This window comes from Adiantum capillus-veneris, chromosome 9, assembly GCF_014529385.1.
Source record: "Adiantum capillus-veneris isolate H3 chromosome 9, ASM1452938v2, whole genome shotgun sequence".
Classification (NCBI taxonomy): Eukaryota; Viridiplantae; Streptophyta; class Polypodiopsida; order Polypodiales; family Pteridaceae; genus Adiantum; species Adiantum capillus-veneris.
The window spans coordinates 153,717,417-153,728,693 of record NC_140939.1 but is presented as its reverse complement, the minus strand read 5'-3'; the positions used below and the strand labels follow the sequence as shown (position 1 = coordinate 153,728,693).

General features: G+C 41.5%; 1 protein-coding gene across 1 annotated transcript in view; it reads left to right on the top strand.

Annotated features, from left to right (window-relative positions):
* Positions 1 to 543: 543 nt before the first annotated feature.
* LOC147451418 (uncharacterized) overlaps positions 544 to 11,277 on the top strand; it is a 37,047-nt gene continuing 26,313 nt past the window's right edge. Inside the window, exons 1-9 of the mRNA XM_086520326.1 lie at positions 544 to 1,528; positions 1,881 to 2,477; positions 2,597 to 3,640; positions 4,216 to 4,537; positions 4,622 to 4,874; positions 5,348 to 5,561; positions 6,494 to 6,840; positions 7,932 to 8,438; positions 8,605 to 9,763. Of these exons, the coding sequence (XP_086376452.1) occupies positions 938 to 1,528; positions 1,881 to 2,477; positions 2,597 to 3,640; positions 4,216 to 4,537; positions 4,622 to 4,874; positions 5,348 to 5,561; positions 6,494 to 6,840; positions 7,932 to 8,438; positions 8,605 to 9,763 (5,034 nt within the window). The 5' untranslated portion in view covers positions 544 to 937. The remainder of the gene's footprint in view (positions 1,529 to 1,880; positions 2,478 to 2,596; positions 3,641 to 4,215; positions 4,538 to 4,621; positions 4,875 to 5,347; positions 5,562 to 6,493; positions 6,841 to 7,931; positions 8,439 to 8,604; positions 9,764 to 11,277) is intronic.

Genomic DNA, 11,277 nt, shown 5'->3' with positions numbered 1-11,277 from the left:
ATCCACATAGGTGAGTGGTCTAGGACATCATAGCCAAATATTAAAGACATCCTAGAAGAGATTGTAGCAAAGGACCATTGACCTTGTGGAGATCAAGCAAGCCCTTATCAAGGGCTCCCCTTTGCATACCATACTCCACTCGCCCATCATCATAAAATGGAGATGATTAGCTTGCATTTTCATGATGATGTACTATCCTTCTTTTTATTTGCATGGAGAAGAAATACACACCCACACACCACATACTTTTTGTCAGGCACGATAGCTCAATTGGTAAGCGATTAAATAGTGTTCTCATATAAATATCATTAAGTCTATCTACAGTGATGCACCATGAATAGGTAGGAGACTTTTCCAAGACACCAAGCTCCTTGTCATTCGCAAACATCTCGATAGGCCCAAAAAGGGCTTCTTTGTGTGCCTTGAATGTCACACACGAAGAGTGCCTAGTATGGCAATAAATCAGTCCATATCTTTAGCAACCAAAAAGGAGAAGAAGAATATAAGTTTTATTGTTGTAGGAACAATAGCAAGCACCCTCAATGATCTATCAACAAAGAAATTGTTAAGTGCAGTTGTGAAGTGCTCTAGGCATGAGGAGAAGTGTGCGGAGGTGAAGAAGTCATGTAGCATCATCACTATGTTTGTGCATGTTGAACGAACATTGCACTTTGCAGGGAATGGATCTTTGTGGCACCTCAAAGACTCATGTCTGGGAGGGCGGACGAGTGTGAAAAGGGTTAAAGAAGTGGAGCGATGAGGGAAAATGGAGCATCTTAAACCCCTACTCTTTATTCCGAGAGGGCGGATGAGTGTGAAAAGGGCGAAAGAAAATGGAGGAGCATAAAGCGGGATTTTGAGCGTGAGGAATCCCTAGTACCGACTCTTTATTACTTTTACTATCCCCGAGCAGCGCCACCTCCAACAAGCAGCCCTCATGACAGCCAGCTTCAGCTCTCGCATGATGCAGGACGACCATCCTTCTTCTGCCTGCACCAGCAATACACCTGAGAATAATGTGCAGATGATGGACCCTGCTATCATCAGATACACCCACACCACCTTCCCGTCAACATTCTCCCCTCCGTCCCTCTTGAAGAAAGCTGGGCCCAACCTCCCGGCCTCTGCCTCCGGCCATGGCATCTCCTACTCTGTGGCCCTCAAAGCCTCACGCTCCCAACTCTCCCTCTCTTCACTGCTTTCCAAGCTTCAAGCAGGCGACATCACCGTCGACTCCATCCCCTTCATTCGCGTATTCTGCTACAATGACTCTTGGTACAGCCTTGACAACAGAAGACTATGGGTCTTCAAGCAATACGGCGCGCCCATCCCTGTCATTGTCACCACTAGCGTTTCTGACTTTCTACACAAGTTTCAACCTGATGCTGATAATCAGTCCGCTAAACTTCTTCCTTACAGAATTCTCAATCGCAGCGCTGTTGAGGATACTATGAAGCAGGACCTCATAGAGCTTCTCTTTAGATGGAAAAGAGATGACATTAACAACGAAGATTTACTGAAAAGCAAGGTCCTCTCTCTCTCTCTCTCTCTCTCTCTCTCTCTCTCTCACACACACACACACACACACACACACACACACAGAAGATTTACTTAAATGCTAAGTATGTCTCTCTATGCTTGATCACTGTTTAATCTATTTATAACTACTAAGGGGATATTAATTACCAACGTTTTCCACAGTTTTGTTTCGCTTTAAATGCAAAAGCACCCACATGTAATTTTTGGAATTATATCAAGACCAGAGATTTCGCTTAAATGCAAATCATTAAATTTCACTTCAAATGCAAATGCACGGTCCACATAATTTGCTGTGAATGCAAATGCAGTCACACGTAATTATTGAATTGTACTAATGCCAGATGAGTATAATACCAAAGAGCTTCGATACTCTCACCGAGTACTTCGACTCTTTCAAGTGGCCTCTTGTTGAGGAATTGAGATCTCAGCTTCAGAAATCTCTAACGGATATAGATGAAGCACCCTATGCTTCAATCTTGGATATCTGCGAAGACAACAATCCACAGAAACACGAAGATGCTAAACGTTTCATTGAGCTCAAATTATATCTCCATTGGAAGGACATGCCTAGCAAAGATGGGAAACAATTCAAATTCAAACCCAAGGATCTTTTGCTCTTAACTCCAAAGTGTCCTGGCTCTTGTGGGGACCAACTCAGTGAGTGGAGTCTCATGGCATTCATCAAGCATGTCGAAAAAGAGGAGGAGCAAGAGACAGAAAGTAGCTCTTCATGCTTAGTACACCGTATTTTAGTCAAGAGTACTATTGATGACGCTGTCTATGCGGAGCTTATGGATGTTGAGAAGACATGGTATGCAGTTTACTTGGTTGGCTTAGCTACACCTTGCAGAATGTGGAAGGCACTGCATTACAGCGATGGAGACGAAAACAATTATCCAATCATAAGAGAGACGCTGCAACATCATCCTAGTGCCCAGGTAAAAATTGGGTACTTCTCTCAACTACATCATATGCTGTAGGGAAGGTTATAGAGGGCCTTTGAGTAAGTGATTTGTACTGACTAAAAGGTTCCCGTGGTTTATCCTTGTTTCATCAGCTCTTACTAGAGCACAATGCTGCTACAGCAGACGAAAATGTCTTGAAGGACAATATTTTGACCTATTGTTCACTCCTGCATCTCAATGATTCACAAGCAGATGCGGTAGTGAAAGTTCTTTCTGATGTGAAAGCTGGAAGGAATCCAGGAGTCAGGATGATCCAAGGACCGCCGGGTACTGGAAAAACATCAACAATCGTTGCGCTACTCTCTGTTGCGACTGGCACTCGCATGCGGTGCCTTGCAGTCTGTCCCACAAACACAGCCATTGCCACAGTGGCACTCCGCTACATGGAGATGCTTCAGCCGCATGAAAAAAAGCAATTTGGAGAGTTTTGCGAGTCCAATACAGCGAGCGATTACAAGGTTTTGAACAAAACAGACGTTATTCTCGCTGGAACTGAGGACAAGCTTCCTGTGGAGGGTCCTCTTAAGGCAATATACTTACCAAAGAGAGTGAAGCGCATAAAAAAGGCCAGCAAAGGTTGGAATGAAGCTGCAACGAGTTTAACTGAACTCGATGACACTGAAGTTGATTGTCATGCTGTCGAGGGGGAGACCAAACCTGGAAGTTCCCAAACCATCCCTACCACTCCCAGTACAAAACTGGAAGAGCTAGTGAAGACTCTTGAAGAGCATAGCAAAGCCCTAGCAGAGGACTTACCTGCTCAGCAGGCTAAATTGTTTTCGAGAACTGCCAAACAGGCAGCAGAGCTCTTAAGATGTGAGAAAGAGTTCAGAGGACAGGCATTACTGCTTCTTAAGGATGAACTCAAGAGAGGCATTGCTGCTACTCATCAGGACTTTTGCTCGGATGAATCCATAGAGAATCTCTGTATGGAGAACTCTTCTCTGATATTTTGTACGGTCTCCACAGCAGGTAGAAATTGTGTAAAACAAGCAGCTCCATTTAAATGTCTTATCATTGATGAAGCTGCACAACTAGTGGAGGCAGAGACAGCAATAGTCACCCGCTTGCCGGGACTAAATCATGCTATTCTGGTGGGAGACCACCAGCAATTGCCAGCCACTGTGATAAGCAAGGTAATTCTTGATCCTGACTTACAGCATGCCTGTCTTCCTCCTTTTGTTCTACAACAAGAGTAGCCCAAAGGTCTTTAAGAAAAAAAGAAAAGGGAAAATTACCAAATTACCCCTGGACCTCAAATTTCAAATTTTCCCAATATTACCCCACCCCTCATATTTTTCCATAAATTACCCCTGTTAATCTCACAAACATCTCCGAAGACGTTTGTTTTTTGCAGCCCTTCATAGAAAGATTGGAATCTGTCAATAAAAGATGATAGAGCTAAAATGTTCGATGGTATTGTGGGCTCCCAAGATCAAATGGCTCATTATTTGTACACAGAAATGTCTCTATTTGTAAGCTCATTAGTGATTTTTTTTTTTATGACACACCTAAAACATAGACCTCTAAGGTGAAAAAGAATAAACTATGCGAAAATTGGGGAAATGCATCCAAAATTGGTACAAGGGTATTTTGGCAATTTCCACAAATTTCAGGGGTATTTTGGTAAGTTTTCCCGAACATGTATACTAAGGTTTTGAATATTAAGCAAATAATGATAATAGATGATGCTCTTCATGTCCCAATCCAGTCTTCCACAGAATGTGCATACGGAAGAAGCTTATTTGAGAGGATGATGTCCCTGGAGCACCCTTGTCACCTGCTTAATATACAGTATCGCATGCATCCTGCTATATCTTTGTTCCCCAGTTCACAATTCTATCAGAGCCACCTACATGATGGCGACAATGTAACAGGCGATGCATACAAGGTGCATGAGGAGCTGCTGTATGGACCATATGCCTTTCTGGATGTAAGTGATGGGAGTGAACAAACTGGGGATGACGGAAGAAGTAAAAAGAACTGGGTTGAAGCATCAGTCATCGTGGCTCTCATAAGAACACTGAGGCAAGGTAAACATGATTAGCCTGGAGTATTCAGAGGCTTAAGTCCTGAATTATACATGCTCTCTCATGTGGCGCATATTTCGCTTTCAGCCTGCTTAGAGAAGAAAACCGGGAACCTCACCGTGGGTATCATCACTCCATATTCCAGTCAAAAAGATCTTCTGAGACAATGCTTTTTGAAGCAGAGAACAGAACCCTTGATTGTGGATGTAAACTCGATTGATGGCTTTCAAGGGCAGGAGAAGGATATCATTATCATTTCAACTGTCAGATCAAATAAGCATGGAGTAATTGGCTTTTTGAAAGACTATAGGAGATTAAATGTGGCAATTACACGTGCAAGGTCTCTCTCTCTCTCTCTCTCTCTCTCTCTCTCTCTGAGTTCGATACTGAATGGAGGTATCTAGCACTTTACATATCATAGTTGTACTCTCCCATGCATATAGTTCCACATCCATTAGAGTTAGAGCTCCATCCCCTTCAGCCCTCATACATATACACACATACACACACACCCATGTCAGTCTATTTTGTCTTGTAGAAGGTTTATTTTCAGTACTTTGGTCTTTTTTGCTGAATATCCAGAGGACACACACATGTACGTCGTTTTGTCTCTCTCTTGGGGGGTTTGGAGTAGATTTGCTATTCAACACCCTTGCTGCCACGGCCATAACAGAAGTCACGACTTCCGAAATATTTGGAGATTGTAATAGAAAACAGCTAAAGAACACAACTATCAAGCAAAAAAATTTGACTGAATGCATACTTCTTTCATGTAAACTGGTCCTTCCCAACACTGATTGCTGCTGTGAACAGATATTGCCTATGGATAGTGGGATGCAATAAAACCTTATCAGCAACTCAAAATGTCTGGACTCTCCTCCTACAGGACGTCATTCATAGAGGGCTATTCAAAAGAGTAAATGATGACAAACTCGCCAATGCTGTCATCAAAGCCAAAAGAAATCTGGGTGAACATTTAGATCTTTTACAAATGGGCTCTGCTTTCTTCTCCAACATGTTGTGGAAGGTGAGTTTTCAGTATTTCGCATGCTTGACACATGACGAGAGCATGCAACCTGCAGGATTTTGTATCTCAAACTAGAAAAGAGAAGCACCTACTTATGTTTGATTGCAGGCTGCATAACAAATGCTAAAATAATAAAATGCCTGCCTTTTAATCTAAGCATGTATCCATGTCGTTTGCAATTTCATACAAAAATCTCATCAAAAGCTTAAGTAGTGACTATGAGAGAGTCATGAAAGACTGCTGCACAGCTTGGGAATCAAACGAAACCCAACGGTTTCTCTCTCTTTCTCTCTCTCCTTCTCTTTTCTTTTGAAGTAAAAAATAGCTGAAATTATAATACTTGACCCCTTCTTGGAGTGCCCACAATTGTGTCTACTCCCCGAGGGGAAGTGAACACTCTTACATATGACGGCCGTAGACAATTACAAAGGCCAATGGCCAAAACATAAAAAAACTGAAATAACGCATCTTTCAGTTTATTAAGGATTTGTTGAGCATCCCCCACATCTCATGGGCTTAGTCCTCCAGAGTTTTCCCCAATAGCTTCAGCCCTAATGTAAAGTATAGTCTGATGATACCAGAAGGAGAGAGAAGTGCAATCCTCTTCAGTAAACTCTCTTAGTATAACTAAGAGCAAGTAGGCAATAATTGGCTCATGATTTAGTGAACTTTAAATCAGTAGACCTTTTTTATAGAATTTAGAGCAAGTAGGGCTCATAAAGGGCTCCTGGTTTTATGGGTAGCTTTTACCTGGAACATTAGGACTGCAGGAGCAATTTGCAAATAATCAAGAGCATGTAGACAATAAAGGGTTCGTGATCCTGCAAACTTTTGTTAATAACATCAATCTTTTAGATTTCAATTCAATTTAATAGCTACAATACATTTGATGCCTTGAAACTCGCTATTTTGGTGTGGCTACCAACTTGCAGGTTCTCTTCAGTAATGACTTCAAAAATGCATTTCTAAAGATAAGCTCTTTGGACAAAAGGCACAGAATCCTGTATAAGATTCGCCGCTTAGCATTAGGCCATCATGCTTCACGTTATAAGAGAGTAGTAGAAGAACTAGAAGGCCTTGTCGAGGTGCACATGGTGGCAGACCTTTGTCTTATTTGGAGCATTGATGTGGAAAGAGACTCACTAGTACAACAGGTAATCAAAGTCTGGGATGTAATAGACTCCTCAAAGCTATCCATATATGTGAGACGCCTACAGAATGCATTCAGTGTCTACTCCGAAGAATACATAGAAAGATGCAAAACACGACATTTAACCTGGTAAGATGTTTGGACTGTCTCTACAAAGAAACTTTTTCTCTTCTTAAAAACAAATAATTCCCTTGACTATGTATAAAATGTCTACAATCACATTTACAAAGGTCTCACTTGATTTGCAACTGCCTTTTCAACGATCATCTTTGGCCAAGGCTTGGAATGCAATTGTTCAACTAGTCTGGAACCACAAATGGCAACTTTGCAAATGTTGGGTTCTTGAAAGATGGAAGCCAACATATTGAAAAAACGTCATTCTACACCGAATGCTTCAGCAGGCGTCTAGACTCACAAGGTTTGGCTGATTCAGTATTTGGACTTGGAAGGGAGTTTCGACCTTTCCAAATTCAAAATAAGGGCTCATTCTAGCTTGTCCACTAGATAAGCGACCATTAGTCGCACAACCAGGCATAGTTTAGGCTTATGGAAACCAACCAGCTAGAATCTTGCTACTTAAACTGGTAATTTAATGCATATAGCTCTTGCCTTCCAAATAGGAAGTTCAGAACCTGAAATGCTCAGTCTCTGCATTGAGGTTATTTTGAAGGTTGCAGTCTTCAACACCCATCCCTTTCAATAAGTTGGGTGAGGGTTCCAGCCCCAACTGCCTACTTTGAAGTTTTTGATTCTTTGGGACTCTAAAGGGAGCTTCCACCTTTCCAACCTGAAAATAAAGGTTATTTCTAGCTTGTCTGCTGGATAAGCTACTATCACTCACACAACCGAGCATAGCTTATGCTTATGAAAAACTAACCTATGACAATCTTGCTAATTAAAACTGACAATTTCCTTGCACAGAGCCCTTGCATCCCAAATAGAAGGTCAGAACCTGAATAGGTCACACTATTAGAATTAGTCTCAACGCCTAGCAGGCTATTTTGAAAGGTGCTGCCTTCACCACCAATCATATCAAACAGCAATCAGTCGGGTGAGGTTTGAATTTCCACTGCCAGCTTTAAATCTCTTTATTCAGAATTAGAATCTGCACTCCAGTTGATCTTCTACAGTAGAAAATTGTAAACTCCTAGTCTCATCAACTAATTGGATCCAGAACAAATATTGAATATCCCACATCAATCTTTTGTATTTTTGTACAGGGATGACACTTTGATGCGACCAGCAACATGGAAGAAAAGTGCTGATTTTGTTTGGCTAAAACCCCATGACAAATGTGCACAGAATCACCACTCTGAGAAATCCGATTTATTAACTGAGAGGTCTACTGTCAGTGAAAGTCTTCTATTGATGAAATTCTATGCGATGTCATCAGGCATTGCAAAAAACCTTCTGACAGCTACAGGTGGAGTTGAGCTAGACCTTCCTTTTGAAGTGAATGAAGAAGAATCTCTCATAATCAAGTACCCATCAAGCTGCTTTATATTAGGCCGATCTGGTACTGGCAAAACAACAGTCCTAGTGACAAAACTCATACAAAGAGAACAGCAAAGTCACATTTCTCAACATGGATTCAATAAAATTTCTGAAATTCCACAAAGAGTGCTTGAGAATCCAAGAAGTGCTAATCGGCACATCAAACAAATCCTTGTCACACTCAGTCCTCTTCTATGTGCTGCAATTAAGAAGCAAATCTCTCAAATTCAAAGGTACAGATTAATATTTTATGTATCATTGTTTAAATAAAGGACTTTATGTTATTTTCTCTCCAAGAACCCACTATCCTAGATTGAACACGAGAGTTCATATAGTACTGGAGAACTACAAATGCTGTCAATCTAGTATTTTAACAAGAAACTACTACTTTTGTTTCAGCATCCTGTCTGCAGAAGGAGAGCTCCCATTGCCCGGAGAATCCCACCATGATTTAGTACTTGATAATGAAGATGAGGATAAAATACTTGGACTTTTGCCAGACAGTTTTATAAATATCCCAGAGACATACTTTCCAATGTTCTTAACTTTCAGGAGATTCTTGTTAATGCTGGGTAACAGTATATTGAATTCCCCATTCGAACGTACTAAAAAGAATTCTTTGGAAAGAAGAGAGGTGGACTACAAGCAATTTGACTCTGATTATTGGCCACACATGGACCATACTCTGACCAGAAAGTTTGATTCATGCACTGTATATACAGAAATTGCATCAGTCATTAAAGGCAGCATTCAAGCTGTGAAAACTGCACAAGGTTTCCTCGACAAGGAAATGTATCTTTCTTCTGCTCGCAAAGGACAACAACTCACTTTGGAACAAAAAGGAATGATATACGTGCTTTTTCTACAGTATGAGAAGCTGAAGATGCAGAGAAATGATTACGACATGGCAGACTATGTTAAAAATGTGTATAAACGACTCTCTGCTGGAGAATACCAAGGAGATATAATTGACTATGTTTATATTGATGAAGTTCAGGACTTCACACCGGCACAGATTTCTCTTTTTAGTTTCCTTTGTTCTGATCCACATGAAGGATACATTTTTGCTGGAGATACAGCACAAACTATAGCTCGAGGTGTTAACTTCCGCTTCTCAGAAGCTCGGAGCCTATTCTACACAGACTTCACAATTGCTGCTCCTACAAATGCTGATTCTGGTGCGAGAAAGAAAACTAAAGAATTTTCTCCTGCATTTTTCCACCTAAGTCATAACTTCAGAACACATGTGGGTGTCGTAAACATGGCCAACAGCATTGTGGAACTTATTTATTACTTCTTTCCACACTCTATTGATAAACTGGAGCCCGAAACAAGCTTGGTGTGGGGACAACTCCCAGTATTGCTGAAAGCAGACGGACAAGATCTTGCAAAGGAAATTTGCAAGACAAACAAAAACTCAAGCAACCAAGGGCACAGGTTTGGAGCCCAACAAGTTATTCTCGTAAGAGATGAGGCACAGAAAACAGATCTTGTCAACAAAATTGGCAAACAAGGACTCATCCTTACTGTAAGCGGCTCCAAGGGCCTTGAATTTGAGGTGAGAGACTGCCAAGGTGATATCTTTTGAAGTATTATATAGGCTGATTGCTCTACTCTAGTAAAATATATTAGCTAGTGTTCCAATAGTGATGCATAGTAAGTACTCAAGCGGGCTAAGCCTTGCCTCAAACATGAACCCGTCGTCACCATAAGCAGCTACAAGGAAGGCCTTTATACTTTGACACAGAATTAAGCTAAGAGAAAGGCCTTGTAAAGGTGTGCAACGCTGCAAAGGCAAGACAAGAGGGGGAAAACTATTCTCACTTTGGAGGGATTTGGCAGCGAGTTCAAGAGGGATTAAATAGCTAGGGGAGCTATGGCGATCCAGATGCCTGATGGCTAGCTACAGAGGGAAAGATAGTAGAAAAGTATTCCATTCACGATAGAATACTTTCCAGACAAGGCAGAGTGTGTGCGCCCAATGATCAGGATAACCTCCGACAGATTTTACATGTGTGTCACAATGCACATAGTGCGGGACACCCTGACATACACAAAACTTTGGCCTTAGTCAGCCGGTATTTTGATTGCCTGCAGTTGAAAGCTTTGTCGAAGAGTTATGTGCAAATGTGTGCAGTGCCAGCTTAATAAGGCTGAGCGTCAAAAATGCACAGGAGTCCAACATCCATTGCGAATTTCAGATCTAAAATGAAATAGCATTGCGATGGACTTTGTTATTTGATTATCTCGTACGAGTAGAGATCAGGGTCAACCATCTCACAAGCATGGCAGCCTTCATATCTACTTGTACCACACTGAAGAGCCGTGAGTTCGCTAACTCTTCGAGGAACATTTATATCAACTTTATGGTTTGCTAGATAAGATTGTTAGTGATCGTGATATTAAGTTCACTGCACACTGTTGGCAAACAGTTTTCAAGAAGTTGGACATTAAGCTGTGCATGTCATCCTCAGAACATCTAGAAACAGATGGACATACGAAACGCACGAATTTGACGATGGGAGGACATATTGCACGCATATGTTGCAACAGACTTGGACACTACGACAACACCAAATAACTACTTCAAAACAGTCCACAATTCACAATTTAATTCGACATTGGCCCGGTGGAGTCCTGTGCCTAGAGATATTGGCCCCAAAGACTGGCGCCCCTTTCGGTATTTCTTTTTGTATTAATCTGAGTTCAAAGTACAAGAGTGCGTGCAGGTGCTCACACTCAGACTCTGCGTCCAGATGCCTTGAGTTGTGAGTGGCCTTCCCACTTATTTAAAGAGTACAAGGGATGCCAAAAGTAGAGCCCCAAAAGCTGAAAATCAAAAGCTCAAAAGCTTTGCAAAAATAAAGCAGTTTCTCTTTCTCTCTTTCTCTTGCTAAAATAAAGCAAAGAGGCTTTTCTCTTTCTCTCTCTCTTGCTTAGTCAAATAAAGCAAAGAGGTTCCCTCTTTGTCTCTCAACAATTGCGTGGAAAAAGCATGGCTCAAAAACTGTCAAAAAGCTGCCAAGCACAATTCACACCGCAGATCACAGAGCTCTGTACAGCTGCCACATC